The following is a 26660-nucleotide window of genomic DNA, read 5'->3' on the forward strand; positions in this document are numbered from 1 at the left end:
AACCAACAAATCCCACCTCTGACTGGAGATTTTATAGTATCCTTCCCCTGCCATGCCCACCAAGCCAATCCCACAGAACCGGTAGTAAAAAAATTAGAATCCCACCACTGATACATATCATTTTCATAGCAGGATGAAATATATATTTGATCATATATCAAATATAGGGGTGGGGGCATTTAAAACTTCAATTTTGCAAAAAAATTGGAAAAGAATAATCTGTTGTGACATTATCCCAATAATCTTCTAACATTTTTGTTATGTGCCCAGCCCCATGCCCGTTACAGCCAAAAATATATTTAATTGGGGTCGAAAATTAAATTTTATTATTCAGGATGTTTACAGACAGACTTCTTGATCAAGACGCACAGCTCTTTTTGAATTAGAAAATGTCGTTTTAAACAAGGGCGACACATCAGAAACTGGTTTATTGTGGGGGTTCCATATCAGATAATATATGAAAATAATAATTTCTGTTGACAAACAACAAAAGGATACATTTTTGGCAAATTCACATATATATTTGAAACACAATATGTACTGTCTTTGGAAAATTATAAATGGTGTTTTGATTGGCTTCAGAGCATTGCTTTAAAACAGATGACTCTTGCTGTTTTAATACAGGGGGGAGGGAAGTAAAAAAAGTGCTATTTCTGAAAAAGCAGAATACATCAACTAATAACAGATTTTTAAAATATAGAACTTAAAACCCCATAGCAGATGTTAGCCATATCTTCTGATTCAACTTCAAGGTGTATTTTTGTTTTGCTTTTCCTGTTCAATAGCTGTAAAAAGAAAGAAAGAAACAAAAAAGAACAAGATAAACATCATTTGTCAACATTTGACATTTGTACAGATTTTTTTTTTTAAAAAAAATTACTTATACAATTAAACAGGTCTTTTTCACTGTTACTAATTGGTGCAAAGCAAATGCTTTAGCAACTATGAAAATTAACATAATCACTGTTGCAGATCAATAATTTTGCACTATTTACTTTACCAAGTGGTTCAGCACCGCTGGAAGTGAGATTTCTGAAGTTTGAGAAAAGAATTTTGATCAGTTGAATAAAAATAGAATATTCATGTGTATCATGGTCAATTGAAAAGTTAATCAGAGAGACAATTAACCGTTGAAACCTTCTGATCTATTGCCTATGTGGTGATCTTCAACATTAGGAGGAAATTTTGCATTGGGGGAAATGACATATAAGATAGGTAGAGCCATGTCACACATGTACAGGGCCAGGATTTGATTCAGTCCCCCCCCCCCGCCCCCATAAGTTTTAGCACAGGAAAGAACGAGAGTTGCAGGATTCTGGGGATATGTATATTTGTGTTCATTTGTACGAATGAGAATGTTTGGTTTTTCAACAACTACTTTATGATATTTTACCCCACATAAGAAAGGTACAATGAATATTATTGTACCTGGAGCATTAGCTGGGTCTCCTACCCAAGATATTGCTGAATCAAGACCCACAATCTGATTTTTTTTTTCAGACAGCTTCCTCTTGAATCTTCTTCTCTTGCATTACAAATCAAGGGGCTGCCACAAAAAAGAGGGGTCAACCCATTCTTCAAAGCAGCTGAAGGCAGGACAAGAAGCAATGGACGGAAAGTAATCAAGGAGAAAACCAACCAAGAACTAAGGAGAAATTGTCTGACAGTTAGAACAATTAATCAGGGGGATAATTTGCCTCCAGAAGTTGTAAAGTTGTAAATGTTCCAACACTGGAAGTTTTTAAGAAGAGACTGGACAGCTACTTGTCTGAAATGGCATAGGTGTCAGCTTTGGAATAGGGTTTCCTGCTTAATCAGGGGTTGGATAAGAAGACCTCCAAGGTCCCTTCTAACTCTGTTATTCTATATATTCTGTATTTATCACCTCAAAATAATGGGAAACTGTCTTGGCAATTAGAGTCAGGTAAGATTTTTCTGGGCTCTAGTCTAGGCAGTCCGGGGCAGGACCTCAAACTGCCCAACACAGATGTCTTGCAAATAGGCCTTTTTTCCCCTAAATTAAGAGGTACAGCAAATAGGCCATAGCTCAGTGGCCCCCAACTTTTTGGGTACCATGGACTTCTTCCATGGAGAGAGGTTTTTCCCTGGACAGAAAGGGGCGTGCTTACTGCATCCTGTGGATGGGGCTTTGCTAGTTTGGGCCAGTTTCTAGCATGCTGCTGACTGATGCCAATCCACAGACCCCTGCCATAGTTCCCTATGTGTCTGGCAAAATAATTTTAAGGCTTTCCTTTCTCAATCTTACATGGAAGAGATACTGCAGTACAGGTAGTCCTTGACTTACAACCATTTGTTTAGTGACAGTTTGAAGTTACAACAGCACTGAGAAAAGTGACTTATGACCATTTTTAACACTTACGGCCGTTGCAGCATCCCCATGGTCATGCAATCAAAATTGGTATGCCTGGCAACTGATTCCTACTTATGACGGACGGACTGTCCTGGGGTCACATGAACAACTTTTGCAACTTTCTGACCAGCAAAATCAATGGGGAAGCCAGATTCACTTAACAACCATATTACTAACATAACAACTACAGTGATTCACTTAACAACTGTTGCTAGAAAGGTCGTAAAATGGGGCAAAACTCAATTAACAAATGTCTTGCTTACAATATACATTTTGAGCTCAATTGTGGTCGTAGGTCAAGCACTACCTGTAACCCATTACAGAATCTTAATGAGCAGCTTGAATTTAGGATGGGGGAAAAATGACTTCGAAGTGAATTCAACCTATAGGGTTTTACACTAAAAACATTCTTGCAGCTTTCTTGGCATGATGCAGAACTGATGCCTTCTCCCAGGAAAGTGACATCCTAGTCTCAACTGAAGCCCTTCACTTCCTATCTGCTCACCCCACCCACTTAAGTACTAATCAATACTAAAACTACTTAGCTTTCTAGATCAGCCAAGATTGGTTAGGTGCTGCCATCTGTTGAGACTTAGAGGAATGAAGATAATTTAACTCCACATTCTGCTTTGTTAGAATAAATGGATGTCACTCTTAGTTTTTTTGGAAGTATGAGAGGATAAACATCTTCATCATCAACAACAACATTCTCCTTGTGTTTTCCTACAGTGCAAGGTATTATTAGCACTAAAAACAAATGACAAAGTTTCATCAACTGCATATCTTAAGCTGGTCCATCTTTATTGCCCTTTACTTCTCCTTTGTAGGCACAAAGTCAACTGATGTTTGGTATGAAAACTAGTTGCACTCTCATATTGGTTACTGGCCCAACAATTGGAAAGTGCCAGAATCCTTTCTGTTGTATCAAACATCTGCTGTGCTTGACAAGACATTTTTTTAAAAAAATATTGCCTCTTTCCATTAACAAATAACAAATTATAGTCCCAGAGGATCAGATTGCTAACACTGTAAACTATTGTTTTTTTTCTGATGAGGTTACAGAACAGATCCAGTGTTTTAAAAAATTCAGATGTTCAGTCCAACCTCACATGAAAGGACTTAAATTTGTGCAACAAAATTGCTTCTTTCTCTCCCTGCCTCCTCTGCCCCAAACTGTTCTGAGCATCCCACAAGTCTCTAAATTAAATGCAGAGTTTTCGGGGAAGGTTTTATAGGAGAGAAGGTGGAATCCCTTCCACCAGAGGTATTTTTTTCTGTTAATGGACATTGAACATGGAATGCAACTCTGGAAATAAAGAGAGGGGGGTTGATGTTTAATTATGCCCCTGAAAGGAGGTGTAACAGAAGGCAGCAAAAGAATCCCATGATTCTTAGTCAATGCACAGGATCAAGTGCTCCCAGAAGAGGTAGAGAAGGCACTAATTTATATCAGCAACTCTTCTCTGTGAAATCATGGCAGGTAAAATGCTAATAAAGTAAAGTGACACACATATTGTATTTGCTTTCCATTTGTTTCTTTTTATGTGTGGTATTTCATCCAAAATCTTGTTCATTTTTAAAACATGAGATTTCCTCAGAACTAAAGCTCCTGAAGCCAGGAAAAGGCTGCAAGACGATAGCTCATGTCTTCTCTTTCCTCACCCTAGGCAAGAAAAAGGGCGTGTTGCAAACACAGAAGGAGAGGCTGAAAAAAGGCAGAGATGAGGCTTTTACAACCCAATGGGTTTGTTTCATAGGATCGTAGAAATATGTTTCTCCTGTGTCTTGCGAAGTTCTGGTGAAGGGGCTTTGAGCTATTCTGGTGATTGCAATGCTTTCTCAGCTATAGATTGTTTTACATTTTCCACATGCAAAGGAGCCAATTCATCTTCACTGAATGACCACAGCGATTCTAAGTGATGCAGTCATTAACTGAGACATCTCGTGACTGCAACTGGTGATTTTAGTGCCCAGCTTCTCTGCTGATTTTGTTTGTTGGAAGCTGGCTGTGAAACTTGCAAATGGTAATCATGTGACCACAATTTGAGGACTATCTGAGTGTCAATCTGTCTCTGAAATAATCTGAGGAACTGTCCTTTTCTTTATTCTCTCCTTTTTGCGAGAATATAGCTGCATGCTGTGTCATTTATTGAAATATAGGTAAGAGATACTAATTGACTCATTTATATTATACCCAATGTAGGAAAATTTTCCATTCACAGGAAAAGCATTTAGACTAGCAGTGATCAGAGCAGGTCAGAAGGTCTGTGATGTAATGTTTTTGATACAAATTAACCTTCTGGAAACAGTTCAGATTAAGAATGGCAAAATGGATGCATTAAAATCTTTCATGTTAAATTGTTATTTTTTGTACAAAAAATAATAAGCCTTGCAAGCAGACGGAAGGCTAATTACGGCTGTAGTTGAAAGCCTCATCAAGCAATGATATGGTGGATTTAACTACCAACCAGCAGAGGGCAGCATTATGTAATTTTTCAACTGATGGAATACTATTGTCTGCAATAGTTAATAATGCTGTGCATTTATCAGTTTTTTTAAAATATTGTTGTGTCTCCTTAAAACTTTCAAATTCATCATAACCACAGCTTTTGTAGGTTATTGTAGCACTGCAGTTTTTACCACAAGGAGCCTGTCAAATCTTTAACTAGTTACCAAAATCCTTTGTGCGTGCATGTTGCTGAAATTGTTTCACAGCTCCCTTTGGTATTTGTTACATAGATTTTAGATATGAAATTCCAGTCACAATGCCTTAGGAAGGTCACATGAAATAAACAGTTCAAAGTGCTCATTAAATTATTATCTTGCTTGGCACTGACTGGTTGAATTAGCTTGAAAGTCATAATATGTTCTGGAAGAAAGCCAACATACATGCCTTCATACATGACTACATGAAATCGTTTTTTGAAAGTGGCTAGGAAAACAGGAACGCTGTACGTAGCTATTTGAGGAATAATTCATTCATTTCAACAAGACCTGCCTGATCATACATCTGTATGAACAATTTCTAAGGAAATGTGATCCAGTAGGTCACTGGCAATTTATCTATCATACACACTGATTAACCAATTGTAAAAGAAATCACTTACTTTCCTTGGTAGGTAATGGATTTTTTTCTCTAGTTTCAGTTTTTTTCAGTTTGGTCTTATCAAACGTTTCAATTTCTGCAAAATCTGGTTTGTCAGACATGATGAACCCTGACAAAGAAGGAAGAAACACACCCATGGCTTTGTTAACTGGTGCTACATTGCATTCTACACACACACACACACACACACACACGTTTTAAAATACTTCTGGATCATATGTGAAATCCAATATTGTATACAGTAAATGTTCTACTTCTGAAGACATAAGAGTTTAAAAATTATTTAATCATGAAAATAACAACAAAGGGAAATAAAGGATTTAAATTTGTTTCTGAATAAAATATCCCTTGTGAAATTAACAAATGCTGTAAAAACAATTTAACGGAAAGCTGACTCTGGATGCACAGAAGCTGACTTTCTAGCATGCTTCTTTTTTTTAAAAAAAAAAAATCCTCTAACACTTGGTGATCATTTCCCAGATCTTTTTAAGGACATTGTTTAACAGACAATCGAGTTTCCTTTAGTAGAACAAAGCCACAAAAATAAATGTCCAGAAGAGCTATGGTGCACAACTGCTCTTAACAATAGAATGGAAGATCTGTAAGATTGCTTTGTTCTTCTGTATTTTTGTTTCCATTCACCGCACCTCATGCAGAATATTTCTGATTAAACAAACACCCCAGCATTAAATCTTTCCCTAGTGGATCATGTTTAAGCTTTTGATTTTCTCCCATGGAAACAGAGAATCTAATTCCAGATCAACCAGAATTAATTTACCCTAAAGTTTATCAATAAAGGCTGCCTTTCGTACTTACTGTAAAAGCTAGACACATTTACTGCTTTTATATGATTAGGGCGGGAAAGATAATAAAACCACATGCCATTACCTGTTCTGCTTCTTCCTCCTCTGCTACGTTTTGACTATCTGAGCCAGCATGAGTTGGGAAAGGTCACACGCTGATCCCTCCTCCCCATCTCAGCCCACCTCAATTAATATTGATAAGCTTGCAGCAAGGGTGGTTCAGCAAAAATCAATGTATTATTTCACAAAGCAAAGCTCTATGTAGCTGGGTGCACCAGGGACAAAAGGGGAATATCCAACCTGGACAATGAAAACCTCAAAAGAAAATCAATATTCTATTTCCCCCTTCCCCCTATTTGCTGAGCCTATTTTTATTAATTCCGTGTGCAAAAATGTTTGAGGCAAATATATGGCAGGCACAAAGAAGAATACACATACCTTGGTTGAAGTAAAATCTTCCCTTTCGAGGAACTGCACAGCTCAGCAATTTCCTGGAACTAGCTTAGGCATTGATCAGAAATAAGGGATATTTTATTTGTACATGAGGAAGCTTGGATTTCTCTTTATGCTAAGAGGGGAGTGAGCAAGGATGAAAATACACTGTCACATCCAGTGCTGTAGGAAGATGGCAATATGTGTTCATTTATGTTTCACTTGCTTATCTAATCAGAAAATAACAGTGGTGTAAATAAATTGATCATAAGCATTTATACAGTCAACTATAAAAGAAAAATAAAATCAAAAACACTATAATTGATCGAAATAAAAATGACAGAATATGTAGAGAATATCCATCTCTGATATAGGCATTGTCTTTTTCACCTGAGTGCCCCTTCAATCCATGTCTCTGGATTGCACATCACATGGCTTCCCTACCACGTTTTTCTGAGTTTAAATATATTAAATATATTTCAATAATTTGTTATTGTTGACCTTAATGTTTATTATATGCTGCTTCTTTCTATCCTGGGCATGCATATTTATGTTCTCAGGTAGGAGAGGATATTTATTTATTTGGAAGACAAATAGCAACTCTAAAATTTGTCAATAACCAACTTACCCTTGGTTTTAGGCATATAATCGAGTCAAGTTTCCTTCCTTCCTTCCTTCCTTCCTTCCTTCCTTCCTTCCTTCCTTCCTTCCTTCCTTCCTTCCTTCCTTCCTTCTTTCTTTCTTTCTTTCTTTCTTTCTTTCTTTCTTTCTTTCTTTCTTTCTTTCTTTCTTTCTTTCTTTCTTTCTTTCTTTCTTTCTTCTTTCTTTCTTCTTTCCTTTCTTAAACTTAGCCTTTGGTTTAGGAGCTCAGCACAATGTGCACTTTACCCCCTCCTCCTATCCTTGCTCAGGGATAGATGTTAATGTCCTCCATGATCAGTTCACATAACCAGGTTTACTTCAAGGAAAGACCTAATCCAATTGATGCACACCCTTGTAATTTCATGATGGGGTTACTTGTGTCAAATCCATAGCCACTGTAGAAGCCATGAACTCAGAAATTGACATGAGATCTTTACTTGAAGGCATGAAGGTTGAATTTACTCCACACCAGAAGGGCAGATTTTTGATATGGCTAGATCTATTTAACCAGGTTTGAATAATACATGCCAAATCTACATGATCATCTATCCCTTAGGTTAAAAGATCGCAGTCTAATTTTGTATAATAGAACTGATGTTTACCAACAGCATCTGGAAGCAAGGCATCCAGCAATTCAACCACCTGGGTCTTGCTTGAGATATGGATAATTACTACTGCTACTCTATGATTACTACTGTCTCCTTTTGCCAAAGCAGTTTTAAACAAAGCTGTAGGTAGGAATTTACAATACAGCTTTTGTTATTGATCTGCTATAAATACATGTACATATAAAATAATATATTCCTGACTATGCACAAAGAATTATTTTCATAACTCCTCTCCAACACTTAGAAAATGAGTGGTGAATGAGGATGGAATTCATCTTTAGGACCAGGCTGAAATTAGGATTGTTGATTAATCACAGACTTTCGGATACAATTCTCTACATAGTGAAGTGAAAGAAGGCTCAGAATTGTGAGAGAAAGCTAGAAGCTTTGGTATTTTTCAACTTAGGGAAAACATGATGGAAGGGGACACAATTGAAATGTATGTAATCATTCATGGCATGGAGATAGCAGACTGGGAAGAGTTTTTCTCCTTTTCTCAAAATATTACAACCAATCATCATGTCATGAAATTTATTGTACGGCATGCAGTACATAATTAGCTTATAGAGTTCCTACCACAAAGCATGGTGATGGACATTAACTTAGATGACCTTTAAAAAATTGCAAAAATTTATGGAGGGCAGCTCTGTCAAAAGCTATTGGTCTTGACTTAGGGTCCTTCCTTCTGTGTCATGGGCAGCATGCCTTTGAAAACCTGTGGCAAGGGAACAAGGAAAATATGTCTGCATCCTTTGCTTATGAAAAAAAATGTTGACCTTTTGCTTATGACCAGAAATGGTTCTTGATGTATTCCAGCAAGGCTATTCTTATGTTGGATAGGAATTTATAGCATTTCTGAATAGAAACATATAAGATGGGATGTACAGATTAAATTAAAACAATGTATTAACTTTAGTGAGAGCCAGTTTGACAAAGTGGTTAAGGAATCAGATATGGAGATATTTCAAATGTGTTAAGGTTTTCCAAAATGGTATCTTTTCCCCCAGTATCTGGTTATTATTATAATAAATAAATAATTATAATATAGTTATAATTAAATATCAGTAAGTTCATTATCCATTTTGTACCTAATACAGCAAGATCAGGGGACTTTCAACTTGTGTAGTTTGTTAAAGTCTTTAACTCCACAAATCCATCCTTAGAGAACCATATTTTCATCCACAGATATTTAGCAACTAGTATTAAGTATGAGAAGGTAGACAGTAAACAAGATAACTCTCTTTTGGTTTGGAACGGAGGACATAGTTTCCACCTGGTACTTATTTTTGTAACAAACCGTTTCTTGTCTTTGACCCTCTGAATTAGCTTCTACACTTAGCCATGATGTGACTTTTGGGAAGCATTTTGAAAATCAACCAGCTAATGGCTGGATAAAGTTTCTTATCCTGGCAAACAACTTTTTAATTTATGCATTTCAGGTTTCATGACTCCATCTAAACAAAGCAATGCACATAAACATGAATAAATACATATTTTCTTCCCAAGTAAAAATGCCTTAAGCTTTCTCATCTTTGTCAGAGCTGGTGTGTAACAAATGGCCTGAAATTTCCAATGTTTGTAGTCATGATATACAGTATATTATGTATACTTATTATTAATCATATGACTGCACTGAAAATCAGTAGAGAAAAGTGTCAGCTTGCAGTAACAAGAATAGACAGGACTTTTGCAAGACTGGGCATACCATACTTGGACTGCAGAAATCCATATGATCACTAGATGACAGCAAAGAGAGGGAGACATTTTCATTCTGGATCTGGTTTATGTCTAGGAAAGAGAAATCATCAAGCTATTGAGCAGAGTAGTGATATGAAGATGCAACATATTTTAAATCTAGGCTAATATATTTTGATCTGTTCAGTTAAAAAACAGAATTACAAACTTACAATACAGATTTTTTAAAAAAAATTAGTACTGCCATGCAGTGGTCCTGCAGAACAATGTGCTCAATTCTCTTGACTGTATTTGCTCCATGATATTTTTAACTTCTATTCTAGTGTAATCAGGAGAAGGTGGATAATAAGGAACTATTTTTTTGTAGGTATAATAGATGGTATATGTAAGAGTGACAAAGAATTACAAAGTTTTTCTTCAGGGAAAAAGTAGGAGCCTGGTCTTTGAAACCAAACAATGAGGCCTTAGGTAAAGCAAACATTTTGCCTTATCAAAGCAATCACTTTAAGTCAATGAACTCATAGAAATTGTTTATATTCATACTAGCTTTATTTTGGAGCAACACACATTCAAACTATAGTCATACGTGTTCTATTCTTAGTAAATGAAAGCTTGAGAGTTTAGAATTCAGAATAAATTAATACAGGAATTGTATTGCTCAATTCCCATGGCGCATAAAAGGCCTTTATATCTGCTGGATACAGCCGAGTGCTAGAAATGTCAAATCGTTTCAGATTTTTGTATGAAGCCTAAGAAAACAGAACAAGGTGATCATCTTGCAATGAAGACTCTTATTCCCTCTTTGTCATTTGTTCTGCTTTATTGCCAGAATAAATATCTCAACTTGGAAACAGAAACAAGTTCCCAGCCATGAAGACAATGAATCACGAGTGTATCGAAGAGGCAGCACGTGGCTCCTGTTGCTCCATATAGCTGACCTCTGTCCTTCAGTTCCTGGTCTTGCCACTAGCAATCTGGATTTGCTGGAGTTAAAACTGTAGCGCCTTTGTCTTGCTGCGGAAGTCCTAATGCAGGTGGCTGTTTATCTCTCCCCTTCAAGACGTTATCAAAGGCCACCCCACCCTCAGCTCATCCAGCCTATCCAAGGTGCACTTTTTAAAGGCTGTACAAAGAGGAACATGATTAGCACCACATACTTATTGCATTTGAACTTTAGCTACCAGGGACCAAGAAACCCATTTGTAGCTTAAAAGAATGAAACAATTAAATATTTTAGACAGAAGCAGAAGACATGTCAGGTTTTTTTTTAAAAAAACCCAAAGTTATAGTTTTGTGAGATTAATGGACAATTTTAAATTAGGATTATAGGGTATGACTAGTTAGTTAGTCTCTTGTTTTATTTACCCAAAATGATTCCAGAGCAGCTTTGTTAATTAAACAACTCTTCCTAGCTGCTAATTATATGGGTATTATTTTCTAGAACTTGCAACTTCCTCATATCTTATCGCTAAAAATTTAAGATAGAAATAGAGGAAGTTTTAGGTAAGGAATAGCTTACTGGTGACTTCATAGCAAAGTATAGGTAGTCCTCCATTTGCAACAATAATTGGGACCAGAACCTCTGTTGCTAAAAGAAGCAATTGTTAAGTGAGTCGCATCCGATTTTATGACTTTTTTTGCTGCTGTTCAGTAAATTATGTGATTATTTGCATTTTGGAAGCCCCTGAGAAAGTTGCAGATGGTGATCAGGGTGCTGTATCAATATGTGCCAATTGCCAAGCACCCAAATTCTGATCACATGAATGTGGGGATGCTGTGATGGTTAAAAGTGCAACTGGTTGTAAGTCACTTTTTCATCACTGTTGTAACCTTGAACAGATGTTAAACAAATGATTGCAAGTGGAGGGCTACCTATAGTTTCTTTGGCAACAATGCAGAAATTATTTGGCATTGCTTCTTCTGGGAGTATTGCATATACAGGGTTATGAATCTAATGAAGCCTGCCCATTCCATTCATAAACCAAGGATTCATGGGAGTGAATCTCGTTCCTTGAACGGGATCATTCCCTCTTTTCGCCCATGCATTCACTAATGCACATTAAGTATTTCAGGGTGGGGAAGGCCATGGGGAGCCTAGTGATGGAACAGGCCACCTGCCTAAGACCCCCCAAGGCCTCCCCGACCCACCGAAATACCTCATGCTCCCCACAATTGCTCCCCCTTCCAACTTGCCACGCTGGGTCACCTACCTTGTGAAGATCTAGCAAGCAGTCTCCTCTCCAGCCGTGTGTACCAGAGGTGGTATTCAACAGGTTTTGACCAGTTCTGGAGAACCGGTAGCAGAAATTTTGAGTAGTTCGGAGAACCGGCAAATACCACCTCCAGGGGTGGGATTCAAATTTCTTAACAACCGGTTCTGTGGGTGTGGCCTAATTTGTGGGTGTGGCTTGGTGGTCATGTGACTTGCAGGGCATGGCTTGCTGACTTTGTCATGGCTTGGTGGTCATGTGACTAGCTGGGTATGGCTTATATGTAAATATTATAAATATTTATGTAAATATTGAATTTTTTTATAAAAAAAGAGCAACTTTTACCCAAAATCAGGCAAAGCGGGCAGGCAGATTGAGTTGTTCACAGAATCACAGATTCATTCAGAGATCTATCTTTCTGCAATCGGCTACCTGAGTCTGTCACATAAAATTTGCTTGTAAGCAAATTCATAAAATTTGCCATGCCCACCAAACCACGCCCACAGAACTGGTAGTAAAAACTTTTTAATCCCACCACTGGTGTGCGCCCCTCCAATGGTCTGTTCCGGCCTCTACAGGCCTTGCCTGGCACATTGCCAACAGAAATGGAGCTTCTGAGGGGGAAATCCACTCCTCAGAAGGTCCATTTTGGCCGGCAACATGCAGGATGAATGTTGCAGAGCCTCTGTGGTTGTTCATAATGGCAAACAACTGCTATGGTGCTGCAAGATTCATAGTTTTAGGATTTTTTCGTAAATGCTAAGGGGTGCTTATTGTGTAACTTTGAACATTTGCTATGGGAACACTCGTAACCTGGGGATTACCTGTATACATACATACATACATACATACATACATCTCCCAATGTTGCCCACAGCCTTGAAATTTCCTAGTAATAAGGGTTAATTAGTTACACAATTAATTATACTTAGCTTTTCTGAAATCAGTTTATACATTCTGATTCAAACTTTTAATATTTATAAATTGTTTAATGCGTGTATTCATTAGGACATTATTTGGGCAAGGATTCCCTGCTCAACATATATGAAACATATCAATTTTTTAAATGTCATGCAGGATTCTAGAGAACTGAATATTTCAGATTAATTTATCCAGAGTTAGGTACGCACACAAACATTAACAGTTGGTGGATAGTGAAACTGTAATGTAAAACAAAAACAAAAACCTGAAATAGAGGAAGTACGGCAAATGTTAATAGCAAAATTAACCGTTGCCAAAAATCTCTGTTGTTTTCATTGCAACAAACAATTATTTTTATGTGTCAGAAGTTCATGTGCTTAGTGGGAGTGAAAAAACATCCTAGGTCAGAAAGGCTATGCCATCAGGCTCTGAAAAGTGCTAAAGCATGTGACAATTTTGCAGTTGTATTTTACAAAGCAAAGGGAGAGCTTTGCAAAGCCTGTGAGCACGTTACTATCCTCAAAGCATTAAAGCTGCTGTGTCTTTTGAAGGCTTTAAGCAGGCTGTTCTCGACTATCTGTGCCTGCCCACAAAGCTGCCCTTTGTGACAGAATGTGCTGTCTGTGCACAGAGATGCATTCAACTGGGAACAGCCTTCGAAACAGCTCTGTCAGCCTTCTAAAGGATGTGGCTGTTCTAGTTCTTAGACTTCTGCTTGCGCTAACACACTTTTGAATGCATAGCACTAATTAAGTTATAAATGGCCGCAGTGCCTCAGCAGAAAGGAAGTACATAAACCCAGCAAGCGGATTAAGTAAAAGTTCTCCTGGCTTGTTAGACATATTTGATTTATATTGGACTATAACTTATTCACTCAGTAAAAATCTGCAGTTGAGCAGAAGACTCACAAATTAAGCAAGTGCCAATACATCAGAATTGTTAAAACTGTCACAAACTCTGGATAGTGAGGGGATGGTTTCCCCCCCCCCTCCAACCTGCCACACCAGATTCAATAAGTAATAAATAAATAATTGATGGATTTCAATTATATATACACATTCAAGTAAATGAGCTGAAAAATAAACCAGTTTCTTTTCTTACTGTACATCTCTCTGCTGAATCAAGCCATGAACTCATGTTCTATTTTAACCTGCACCGCTTGATGATACTAAAACATAATTTATCAATATTAGGCCTTTTGCCAGTTTTCAAGTAGTAATTAGTATGCAAATTGTTTTTAAAGTTTTCCTTAAAATGTAAAAAAAAAGTAAAGTTGTATTATATTGCATTGAATGATCACATACTAATATTTATTTCACCATCAAAGCAATGAAATAATTTATTATACACTATTCACTAAATAATAATGAAATTTAATTTTGTCCGGACTGATTAGGATTAAGTTATTCCTAGTGTAGGAAATCTTCTGCTGTCTGACCACATAGAACTGCCAGCACACCAATTTTCTAGGTCAAGGTTTGCCAATAGATGGAGATGGGCCAGAAGTAAAAAGAGCACAGTTATGCCATAACAAACAACAGGTCCATCTTCTTCACTTTTATTTATTATGACAGCAGCTTTCCAGAATTAAGGCAGTATTGTTTTTTTGAGTCCTAGTTAGAAATATCATGAAAACCCTTTTCATCATGTTATACTGTGATGTCACAAGGCTTTGTGGGGGATATATGCTGTAATCAATTGGCCATTTTTAACTGACATAAAACAGTAAAGAGAATGGAGTGGCTTTGTGTTACAAATAGCTTCACTGAAGATGCTCCTGACTTCGTTATAAAATTACTCCACATGCTTCTGGATAGCGAAGCAGCATAGAACTAAATCAAAACTGCTAAGGACAACCCAATGCACCAATTGCTAGAAAACAGGATTGGAAAAGGCTCTACTGGGAAAAGGGGAAGGAAAGAGGGCCACCATCGGCAAAGCTAATGGACTTGATTGCAATGGTGATGAGTGCACTGTGAGAAAGACCAGGTTAGGTAGGGAAGGGTTCTCATGGGCAAAAATCAAGGTGGCCACCAGCAGCCCACAAACCAACTTTGACAGCACATAATCACAATACAAAAAGATGGCAGGTTTTTTTTTTGTATGTTTCCTTCAAGAGGGAATCAGAGAAAAGTAATTATTCTGGATTAACGATCAGAAAGCATAAAGGTGATGATGAGTAAGAAGTGGGTTTCCCTAAACGTCAGTCACAGCTCAGAAATTCAGTAAATGACGCTTTCCTCATCACTGCAACCAAGCACTGCAACCAATTGTCTCCCCCCTCACACCCTTGGGATGTCAACTAAAGGCGGTCAAAGCAAGAAAGGCTCCTCAAAGCGGCCCGCTCTCGGCGCCTCCGCCTCCCTTGACCACACCCACCCTCGCCCCGCCCGAGCCGTCATTCACACACACGGCTCTCCTTTATGATTCTCTCACTGGGGGTGGGGGTGGGTGGGGAGGTGGGGAAAACGTCACTTCCTATCCAAAGGGGCGGGAAAGAAGGGTTCGCGAGCGCTTTGGCGTTCCCTGCCAATCAGGCTCCGCGTCACTTCCTTCTCCAGGCGGCGGCTGGCTTGCTGCTATTTTGCTAACTACAGTTGACGAGTCCGTCAGCGGAGAAGCTCGCGCTACGGGGAGCGAGGGTTTCTCGGTCGCGCGCCAGGGACCGTGCATTTATTTGGCCTCCAGGGGCGGGGCCGGGATCGGGACGGCAGCTTCACGCTTGTTACCCTCGGCTGACGCCGCTCGAGGACCAGCCCTGAAGAGCCGAGCGGCACCTGGTCAAGCCGGGCCCTCGAACGGAAAAAGCCGGAGAAACCTGCTGCTGAAACTGAGGGCCGAGGGGAGAGTCACCCGGCAACGGTGAGGGAATTGAGGCACGCATGCGCGGCACAGCAGCAGCAGCAGCAGCGGAGGGGCGGAGGCGGAGGGAGCTGAAACGATGAGGGCAGAATAGGGGGAAAAAAGGGATGCGGGGAAGGGGCGGTTGCGCTCCGTGGCTCTTCGGAGGCTCGCTGCTCAGAATTGGGATCGGAAAGCCCCTTTCGCCAGCCAGCCTTTCCCCGTGGAAGCGGGTGGGGTGGGTGAGGGGTGAAAGGGAGCTCTGCTGTGGGATCGCGATGGCGATTTACAGACTTTGGTAGAAGTTGGAGCCGTAACTGCCGAGATCTTACCGGGAGGGGAACGGTTATTTCTTTACAAGATCAGCCCTGTTTTAAGGCTTCCCGTTGCCATGGACGGGCTAGAACAACAAACATTTGGGGGACATGATCTGTGGTTAAGCGAAAGCAAATAACAGTGGTTGAGAATGTGATTCTTGGCATTCCAGTTATGTGCTTGCTGGTGGTGGAAGTGGGATAACTCCACCTTCTTCTCTCTTCCTCACTCACTCGGATCCTGGGGTTGGGAATAATGGTACTTCCCCCTATTATCGCAAAACATTTATGACTATGTCTCATCCGACTCCTACAAGTGAGCTTCTGTAATTCAGGATCAGGTGTCATAAACAGAGAGCAGGTGCAGCACAGAAAAATTCTCTCAGGACAAAATAGACCTGTATGACTAATTGAAGTCAAGTTGAATGTTACATCAGCACTGCTGGAAGACTATTAATTTGTAAGGATCAGTTAAGTCCAACAGTAGATAATATTTTTTACTATTCTTGATGTTCCAAGAGAACTAACTTACCAAGCATTAATTAAGGAGGACTGCAGGAGCATTCATGTTTTGCTATTACTGATCATTATCTGCAGGAAAGTGTTATGGCATGTTCTAGGTATCTTGCTTTGAAGGTAACAGAACCTCTCATAAGTTTCTGTGATGATCCGGTTCCTAGATAAATGCATAACATTTCTTTACAATCTGATTTGAAGCTGATTTCCCAAGATTGTGAAATTTATACCTATCAAAGAAAACTTACCCTGAGTTCTTAATTTATTCTTTACTGAACAGTGATAATTTGGTCTGATAACTATCATACTATTGTATGCAATGACATGATTCAGGAAGGCGTATAGAAAACAGAGGTCTATATTCTCTGTCCATGTTAGGAAAACATATCAGAAAGTAGAGGGGTATGGGATGTAAGATGTCATGAGCGGTAGCTGGAAATAATGGGGATGTACAGCAGCATAGCACATGGTGCTTGTACTTTCTCAGCCTCAAGCAGAAAATAGAAATGCAATAGCCATTGCTGTTTTCATTACATAATTCTGATTTTTCATCCCAACTATTAAGAACAAAGCTCAGAAATACTAAGAGCAATGGACACAAAGGCTATTACTGCAGCTATTTTAAGTAACACTGTTTCTCTGAATTTCAACCTTCAGCATTTTTTTTTGAATGAACAATGCTGATATCTGTTAATGTGAATAATATTGGGCATGCTCCCAAGTGCATGTTATCATGGATGTTTAAAAATGCAAGAATGCTATCTGCCCTTGAAATGTTTCCTGCAGTAGCCACTGGCATAACACCATGTACCTGCTGCAGTCTTTTCTGCCACATGAAGTGGGGACTGCATGTGCTTGCCCAAAATTCTACAAGAGATTCTTCTTTTTCTTTTCTTTTTGCTGGATGAGTATTTTATCCTGTATGTAACATATGAACTCAAGCTTTCCATTATAGTGTGACACTTTATTATTATTAATTATTAAGACATTTTTAAAATGGGTTATAAAAATAAATTAGAAAGGTTTAATATTGTGAGCTTTGTTATTTTTCCCTTAAAAATAAACTGACTTAAAATGAAAAAGCAATACAAGCATACTTTTAAGAAGTAACATGACAACTGCCAAGAAATATAGCATGGGGCCAATACTTTAGAACGAAAAGAAGAAGCTTCAAAAGCCAGTTACTTCAGAATTGTTAACAGAGTCAAGGAATGCAGTAGGCAAGAAATTTTTTTTGTTTCCTTTCGGCTTACATTAAAAAGCATGTGAGTGATGGAATTTGTATTAGCAGTTTCCTACTGCCTCCATCTTCACATGTACATTTTGCAAAATCTGTTTAAAGCCAGACTGTTTTCAAATACTATTTAACATTTTAAAGAAATTGTAACAAAGTGTACTGTTGCCACAATTATGGCAGCTCTGCTATGTATTTTGATTGTACCTAGTGTGAAGCATAAACATTACATAGCATTGATATTCCCTTGTTACTCTTCAGATAGACACATTTCTTTTCTAAAGGTAAGAGTTGGTAATTATTCAGAAGGAAAATAATGTAATACAAGGTAGGCTATTTATGGTAATGTAACTCATTGGAGTAAACACTATCAAACTCAATAGAGTTTATTTTGAGGTAGACTTGTATAGAATTACATTACAAAATTAGTAAAAACTCTGGGGAAGCCAACAATATCAGCTGTCTCATGTTACTATGAATTATGTAAGATGTATTGACTAATGTTCCTTATTTATTTTCTGATAGTTATTTGTTTTAAGAATTGGACAGTGTCTTCAGCTGCAGTATGTTTTATAATATACATAAGGAATAAAAATGTTTTGTATTTTTAAAAAAGCTATCAAACAAAAGAGAGTGGAACTATATGGCATGTTTTTCTGAAAACTTATTTACTTATTAAATTTATATGTCACTTATCTCACTGATAAGATAATTCTTGATGGGTTACAAACAATAACTTATATTTGATGCTACTGGAACCAGATGAGTCATTGAGCATTATATTAAAATGTAAATATGCTTTTTTCTTGCGGGGACAGATACATTATTATTCTAGTGTACTTGGTTCATCTTCAGTGATACTTTATATGTTTGGTTCATATCTTTTGGTCAATGGAAGAGAGACTGATTGCTTCTTAACTGTTTATAATAGCAGATGAGGGCCCAAATAGTGCTGGGCAGCTACCTTGCTCCATTCCTCCAATAAACATTGTTGCCTGGATAAGGCTGAAGTAGTAGGATAGCAATGCTGAAGGAAGGATGGAGCAAGTGAGAAAAGAGCTGCTATTCTACTACAGATTGCCTAGAAGTACAACCAGAATAGATGATCCTTGTGGTGGAAACAGAGCTCTTGGAAGCCCTCGTGACTTTAAAAGTGGTTCTGGCTCACTGATCTCCTGCTCTTCCCCTGAGACCTTGCATGGTTGAGGTCTGTTGCTTTAATGGCAGTAGAGAAGTAGTGGCTGTGTGGCTCATCCTCTACCTCTCTTCTTCCTGCCTGAGTTGCTTCATAATGGCAAGGGTATTTGAGGCCTGGGTTGTGTCACCACTAAAATCATGAATGTCTTGGGGAGGAGGGGCGGAGAATATTGCTTAGCTTCTACAGTACCTTAAAAACATGTCTAGTAGCTTGCTTCTTGTTGTTTGAAATTCTATAATGTGTTTGTTTTTGTCATCTACAGTTTTAGAAGAGATCATTCTTGACAACAAAGATCTCTTACTTATTTTTCTCTTGAAGAATTCTTTATCTGATATGCTGATACAAATAATGCAGATGAATTTCCTTTATGAAAAGAGTATATTGTGAAGCTCCACATTAAATTCAAAGTAATGATGCATCTGAGATGTCCAATAGTTCCTTAGATGCAACTTCTTTAAGGAGCCTCTGACAGGTACCATCAAAATGTCAGTGCCAGATACAAAACACACTACTTCAGGTCTGAATATTGTATATCTATGCAGAGGGATATGTTGTAATTAATGTTAAGCATACTAGAATAAGAGTTACAGTGAAATGGTTATATGGTACTATATTTAAAAATAATTTGTAGATGAATAAAAGGAAGATAATTAAAAAACACAACCTATTTCAAGTGTGTTTTTTATTTATTACTCTTATATTAGAAGGTTTTTGAGAATGGGAAACATATAAACAGTTTGTTGGCTGTGGAGGATGAGAAGAACCCAGAATACAAGGGAATCTGGCAGAGGAGTGGGTAGTTCTGTGAGAAGTAAAACCTTTTGAAATTATAGCAAATAATGTTTATATAAGACAAATAACTTTATTTTTTCCTTGTAGAGGAGATTTTAAATCAAATGGAACTATTGTGTAATAAATCGTAATACTATTATGGAAATTATTTTTAAAAAACACACATGTATAATACATGCATATATACACATACACATAATATACCTATACATATACAAACAGATATGCTGTCCCCTTTTAGAATAAACATTTTGATGCAAAATATTAAAAAGGAGTAAAAAAATAGCAAGCTTAAGGTCTTAAAGACAGGAGATAAGAAAAGGAATTATTGCCATAAAAGCTGTGAGTGAGAATTGAAATGTAGCAGTCTATTTCATTTGCTTTGTATGTATAGTGGCATGTTTAAGAGAGCCAGTTTGATTTGGCAGTTAAGGCACCCAGCTAGAAACCAGGAGACTATGAGTTTTAGTCTTGCCTTAAGCATGAAAATCAGTCCAACTCACCTTACAGGGTTGTTGTTGCTGAAGAAAATAACATTAAGAAGTAATATTAAGCTTTTTTTGCTACTTTGAGTTATTTATAAAAATAAAGATGCTAGATCAAGTTATATGCATATCATTCACTGTGCCTCATCATACACTTCAGAACAGAGCTCAGAGTTTCTCCTTGAAATGTTATTCCCCACATCAATTTTATCCATTTACTTTTTTCCTTGTTTTCTTTATATTCCTCTGTACTTTACATCAGAAATGTACAACTTGAGGGCTAGAGATAGCCTCTGAAAATATTGAATAAGGCCTATTTAGTCCTTTCAGCCATTGAATTATTATTTTTCATTATAGGAAAATTTATTACAGATAGGCCTTGATTTACGACCACAATTGTGACCAGAATTTTTGGTTGCAAGTTGGGGCTATTATGTTCTGATTTGATTTTATAATTGTTTTTGCAACTGTATAAAGCAAATAACTATATCATTAAGAAAAAATGGCAAAAATATTACAAATTGTGGTCATGTGACCATTACAGTAGATTGTAAATGTGGGCCAATTGCCAACTGCCTGAAATGTGGTCACATGATCACGAGGGTTTATTTATTTAGTATATGGCACTTACAGAGATCATGCAATCACTGATATACAAATTTAGTTTAAAGCAAGCATATGTAAGATAGGTGGCTAATACTATAATATATATAATATATCAAATTAAGATAAAACCATAATAAAATCACCACAATACGGAGCCATAGAATTGCAGTGGAATACATGCAATTCAATATCAATGGAAGCTAATTATCTAACTGCTTCTGGTGTAGCTGTAGTGAGATCATCTTAGCGCCCTTGAAATTTCCTGAGGAGACATTCTTGAACTATATGTGTTATAGTTTATTCTGGTGAAACAATCACATTGCGGGCTCTCAGCCATTCCCCACTTAAAGAGCTTTGCCTTAGTTATGGCATGGCCTGTCCAGATTTTATTGAGGTGGCTCCATATTTTTTGGACCATCCCTGTGTGATCATGGGGGTTGATACAGTCGGAAATGCTTTACAGTCTGTAAAGCACCCTTTCCGAGGCTGTGTTAACTTCAAATGATCATTAAGTGACCAGTCATTAAGCGAGGTATGTTTGTAATTTCAGGCATGTAATCCAATGGCACCATGCTGTTTCATAGTAGAGAATGTTGAGCAGATGAGAGAGAAGAAGAATGAACCAAAAAAATTAAAGACGTGAGATAAGGAAACAGTTCAAAGTAATACAATTCACTGTTGCTGTCACAAAATGCATCCTTATGTTATACTTGCTTAATACTATCCTCTAATTTGTAACATTCGGGGAACTATTGTAATATTTTCTAAATGTAGTGTGCATAGAATAACATAATCAAACTAGACTTTGGCTCTGTGTGTTGCATGATGGACAAAATCTGCCAAAATTGGCTGTTACTAATCATTAGTAGGAAATGCTGCATGTGACATGCTTAGGCTGGAAACTTAGTATGCATCTATTCTTTATCATTGATGAATATTGCATATATGAAAGCCTTAGAGCAGCATCACGATGGGATCCCATTTCTGGGATCATTTAAATCTAAAGACAACTATAAAATATGGAATGCAAAAAAGTAAATGGCAAAGAACATGAATTAACAGGGAAATTAATTAATTATATTGCGTGTGATAAGAATGAAGGTTATTTGATCTTATAGGATGGAGTTATATATGAAATGAAGGTATAGCTTTAGTTATGAAGAAGCTAAAATGAATGTCATAAAGTATAAATTGCTATTAATTGTGTGTGTACATGAATGTGGAAATGTATAAGATGATGATAGTTCTGTGTAATGCTCCATTGAATGATGATAATGAAAGAACCAAGGATAAATTTGGGGAAAACTCCAATATTCTAAATATTGGAGTTCTAAATACATCCAGAGGAAAAAGGTAACTTGCTATGAATAAATGAATGAGAATAAAACACAGCAATTGGGAGAATGTAAATGAGTCATTCACTGATACAGGAATGTATGAGAATGGTAAATATTTGGTGAAGGAGATTAAAGGAAGTAGAACAACTGCAGGACAATCAAGTATAGATTGTGCATAAAAACATAATAAGGGGTAGGTTACTTTTCCAACAGAACACTGGAGATCCTGGTGGCATGTTTTTTGAGAGAAGAAGTAGCTGCAAGATCATTCATGACAGCAATATTTGGTAGGAATGGATTATTTTTCAAAAAACACTGGTGGATCACATAAGGCTGCTTGACACATGCAGTATATGTGTGGATTAGGCTACGAATGAAGAGATCAAAGTTCAATTCCAGCTTCAGCTATGAAAGCTGGGTGACTTTGGTCACTCTTCTCAGATAAAACTCCCTCACAAGGAGAAAAACAGAAGGGAAAACTGGGTACACTTCTTTGGACTCCTAAAGCATTAGGACTAGGAAAGCTGAGATAAAAATCTACCAAATGAATAAATAAATCATTCCACCAAGCATTTTTCATACTTCCTTTGATATAGCCTGATGTATTTCTGTCGCATTCTGTGCATTCACTCTGTTCCAATCTGCTTCCACACACCTTAATCCTGAGTATCACTTATTTCCAAGCCTCAGAAGTCATGCCAGCTCCAGTGCTGCATGCTGCTGCTAGCCACCAGATAACTGATCACCAGGCCAAGTATTCCATAGTAGCCTACAGTTATTTTTACGGTATCAGTCTGGTCCTTTCCCCTCTAAGAATTGTGTAGGACTGGTCTAAACCCTTAACCATTATACCACATTGTATTGGAAGAAGCGGTGAGGAAATAAAACATCAAAAAAAGGAATATATACTCTGTGTGTGTGTAATATATATATATAGAGGGAAAACTGCAGAAAATATGAAATAGACAAAGAACTACTAAGATAGAAGAAAATGCAGATATGATGGGATTGTGGGTGAAAAGGATAAAAATGGAGCTTCTAACAGTATGAAAATTTAAAAATGTGATTAAATGATTTGGTTTGAAAGTGAAATGACAAACTTCTAGGAGAATTTTAGAGTTTTGTATGGGAATGATGATAAAAACTTTAACAATTACATTTCATATTTTTCCACATGAAAAAATATAATTTTTTTTAGAATAAAATGAATTCCATTCCATTTGCCTTAAATCATGCTATGTTCAATAGTATTTTAACACATCAAGTACTAATATTTAAAATGTATCTTTGGATGCAGTGGAATAAAAGTTATGACTGCATTTTTTGGACATGGTTTTTGCTGGCAGAGGGCTGCAGGAGGTCGTCGCATCTGAACGTGGGGCCCAGGGGGCACGTGCGACCCACTCGAGCTCCATTTTTGCTGGCAGAGGGCTATAGGAGGCCGTCAGGGACAAAAATGGAGATCAGGAGCCTGTTTTCGTTGGCAGAGTATTTGGGCCATCACAACATGAGTGATGTAGTTCCGGTTTGCAGCGCTTCGGGGCAGGCAGGAATCCACGATCGTGCGCGGTTTCTGCCTGCGCTCGCCGCTGGAGTGCCCTGAGCCACCCGGCTTCAGGGCTAGCCACCTCCGTATAAGGTGGTGAAGACGGGGGGATCTGGCAGGGTCGAGAGAAATCGCACCTCTCTTCCCTAGCCAGCTAAACCCCCTTTTCTGAAGGCAGTAGAGCGGTGGTCAGAAATGGCCGCCACAAAGAAGCGCTCAGCCGGCAAAGAAAGTGCAGGAGGAGTTAAGAAGAAGTGAAAGGTTTTTTTGCTGACCGGGACAAAGCAACAACAAAGGTATCCTGGAACTTAAAATCTGCGAGAGATACATTGTTCCCAGAGATTTACAAGCGGTGAATGGAAGTTAAAAGGGAAAGTTCTTTTTTTTCACTCTCCTTCCTAACGTTGACAGTGAACAGAAATACATGAGAAATCGGAAAAACCTGCTTTGGCATCAATAGGTAAACTGGATAATTAAATGCTAAAGGGATAATAAGGATTTCTGAATATTTAAAAAAAATTTTTTTTGCTGTAAGTGGGAAGGGAGAGGAAAAGAATTGGAGCAGGATTTGGAAGTAAGGAGGAGATTGCCTAGAATTTTAAAGAATCATTAAATACTAACAAGACTTCTAAAAGATACATTTTAACTGGAACTTTGTAACTAAACAGTAACCCCAGAAAGAGAAAGTGAAGAAAGAAGAAAGTGCTAAAAGAAACAGCTTATTTGGACTGTTTGGTGACTTTGGGACTTTTGGAAATTATCTTTTTTTTTTTTTTTAAACAAGTTTTATTAATTTTCAAAACACACAAGTCATCATTTTCCATTACATGTTTAAACCTTTTTCCATTATAAATTTAACAAGTCAGGTAAACTATAATTCTATTTTAAACCATTTCCATATAGACATACAAAAACCTCTTATCCAATTTCCCTTTATTTCTCTTCACTCTTATTCAATTTTATTATTATTATTTCATCTGCTTCTTTCTGACTTAGTTACCATTATTCTCATTCTGTATTTCTACAAGGTTTTATTAATTTCCCCAAAAAACAACATAATCACACCACACACAAAACATATAAAAGATCTTTTGGAAAGTAACTTGGACCCAGGTATCTCTCTTTTCATGGACTTCAATTATATTCAGGCTCATCTTACATATCATTACTTATTTTATTTACCATTCTAAGTCTTCTATATTAACTTCTCCACATATTTCACTCTTCTTGATTCTATCTTAATTAATCATCTTAATTTGAGTCATTATATTTATATCTTTTGTCCATTCTCTATTATACCTTTGTCTCATTCCTTTTAAAAAGAAAGAAATTTCTCCTGAAATCACTAATCAGAGTATGATGCCTTTCTATCTCCCCACTAAATTAATCAAATTAATCTTTAAAATACCCAATCCGATTTTGCTTGGTACATTCTAACTGAATAATACATCTAAAACAATTAAATACATAGTTAAACAATAGATTAAAATATTAAAAACAAAATACTATAATGAAGGTTTTATAATAACATCAATACCATAATCTTAATAAACTCTTTAATTAAAGTTTAATATTCTAAATCTCCCCTCATATTATATTTTCAAACCAATCATTATTAACATTCCAACATTTTAATCTCTTATCAACTCTCAAGCCATTTAAATTTTCTTTTTCTGATACAATACTACAATATCATCTTATGTACCTTGCAAAATCTCTTTGAAGAAATTATACTTATCCTTTATCTCTAAAAAAATTTCTTTTTCTCATTTAATTTCAAAACTTTGTAACTTTTCTCCACCTTTTCCCTTTCTTTCTTCCCCCAACAAACCTTTCTAACCCCCTTCTAGCCCCCTTCTTCTAGCCTCTGCCTTACTGGCTTCCCTTCTCTGTCGCATTCCTCTTCCCTTTTGTTTACCATCCTTATATTGATTTTGCACTTTGTTTTTCCCTTTCTTAAATGTTTTTTAAATCTTAAGTCCTTTATTTCTCTTCTTTTTCCTCTTCCTTCCCTCTTGGTCGAGTTCTGAGATTTATTAAAGATGGCTTCCTTTCTTTGTTCTTCTTCTGCTGTCTTCATCTGTTGTAATGTTTGTTGATAATTAATAAGCGCCATTTCTAAAAAAGGAAAGCTTCTTTCAAACCAGCTTTACCATTTTGTTTTGCTTGCTCATAGTCTTTTCTCAGTTCCTCGATAGAAGAAGCCATTATAAATCTTTTCTTTTCTTTTCTCTTACAACAGCCAGAATATTCCAAAGGAAAAATAAGACAATCCCAAAGTTCTCAGTCAATCCAAACCAAGACAGAGTTCCCACTCTCTCCTCCTGGGGTAGTATCAATTAAAGAAAAGGAAAGTCCAAATCTGTTTCTTAAAGTCTTATTACAATATATTTTAGTCTTTCAATCCTTAAGGCATCTCCTCCAACAAAGTCTTAGCATACAAATATTTTTTTAAGTCCCCTCTTTCCCACTCACCGCTTAGAGCCAGTTTTCACCTAAAGAAAATAGGTTTCTTAATGTTCACTTTTATTCCGTAAAAAAGAGGGTAAGCTATCCTTTCAGCACCATTAAACTGCCGCTTTTTTCCTCTTCTCGAAGGTATCATTCAGAAAGTCATGCTTTTCAGGAATTTTGTTAAATATGTCTTAGAGTCCTAGGAACCAAGAAAACTTTCTCCTCTCAAGCACTTTCTCCACTTCCTCCTGCGCATTCTTACCCGGCTGCCAGCTTCTTTGTGGCGGCCATTACGGACCGCCGCTGCACCGTCCTGGGAAAAGGGGTTCTGCCGGCCGGGGGGGGTCTGCAACACCCCAAACCCTTCTCCGGATCCCCCTACCTTCAGCTGCCCCTGCAGGGCAGCCTAGCTCCGCATCTCCGTCTGGGTCGGAGCCCCAAAACGGCTAGCGCGGCAGGATCGCGCAACTCGCAAATCCCTGCCGCTCGCGAAGCCAACAAACTAAAAGACTAAAAGCACTTGAGTGGTTGTTTTGAAAAAAAAATTTC

At 37.5% G+C, this 26660-nt stretch overlaps 2 protein-coding genes across 6 annotated transcripts in view; one reads left to right on the top strand and one right to left on the bottom strand.

The window, feature by feature from the left end:
- Positions 1 to 409: 409 nt before the first annotated feature.
- Positions 410 to 6854, bottom strand: LOC113424882 (thymosin beta-12-like). 4 transcript variants are annotated; one of them, XM_026686769.2, is made up of 3 exons: positions 6719 to 6854; positions 5479 to 5586; positions 410 to 785 (listed from the first exon to the last, which is right to left on the bottom strand). In XM_026686769.2, exons 2-3 carry the CDS (start codon positions 5576 to 5578, stop codon positions 748 to 750), a joined length of 138 nt encoding a protein of 45 aa, XP_026542554.1. In that variant the 5' UTR covers positions 5579 to 5586; positions 6719 to 6854; the 3' UTR covers positions 410 to 747. The 4 variants fall into 4 exon arrangements, with proteins under 4 accessions (XP_026542554.1, XP_026542563.1, XP_026542571.1 ...); XM_026686778.2 differs by lacking the exon at positions 6719 to 6854 and adding an exon at positions 6366 to 6492; XM_026686786.2 differs by lacking the exon at positions 6719 to 6854 and adding an exon at positions 6294 to 6333.
- Positions 6855 to 15224: 8370 nt separating this feature from the next.
- The window catches only part of FAM13B (family with sequence similarity 13 member B), a 64902-nt gene continuing 53466 nt past the window's right edge, over positions 15225 to 26660 (top strand). For both annotated transcript variants that reach the window (XM_026686800.2, XM_026686809.2), the window contains exon 1: positions 15225 to 15650. The gene's annotated coding sequence lies outside the window, so the exon portion shown is untranslated. The remainder of the gene's footprint in view (positions 15651 to 26660) is intronic.

The sequence above is a fragment of the Notechis scutatus genome, chromosome 2 (genome assembly GCF_049901735.1).
Source record: "Notechis scutatus isolate UNSWTSFEM ecotype Mainland chromosome 2, rNotScu1.2, whole genome shotgun sequence".
NCBI lineage: Eukaryota > Metazoa > Chordata > Lepidosauria > Squamata > Elapidae > Notechis > Notechis scutatus.

Excerpts from the sequence above, each read along its gene's own strand:
- LOC113424882 (XM_026686769.2), bottom strand. The coding sequence starts at position 5,578 with ATGTCTGACAAACCAGATTTTGCAGAAATTGAAACGTTTGATAAGACC. Across the intron at positions 786-5,478 it reads TCCATTACCTACCAAGGAAA|CTATTGAACAGGAAAAGCAA; the intron begins GTAAGTGATTTC and ends TTCTTTTTACAG.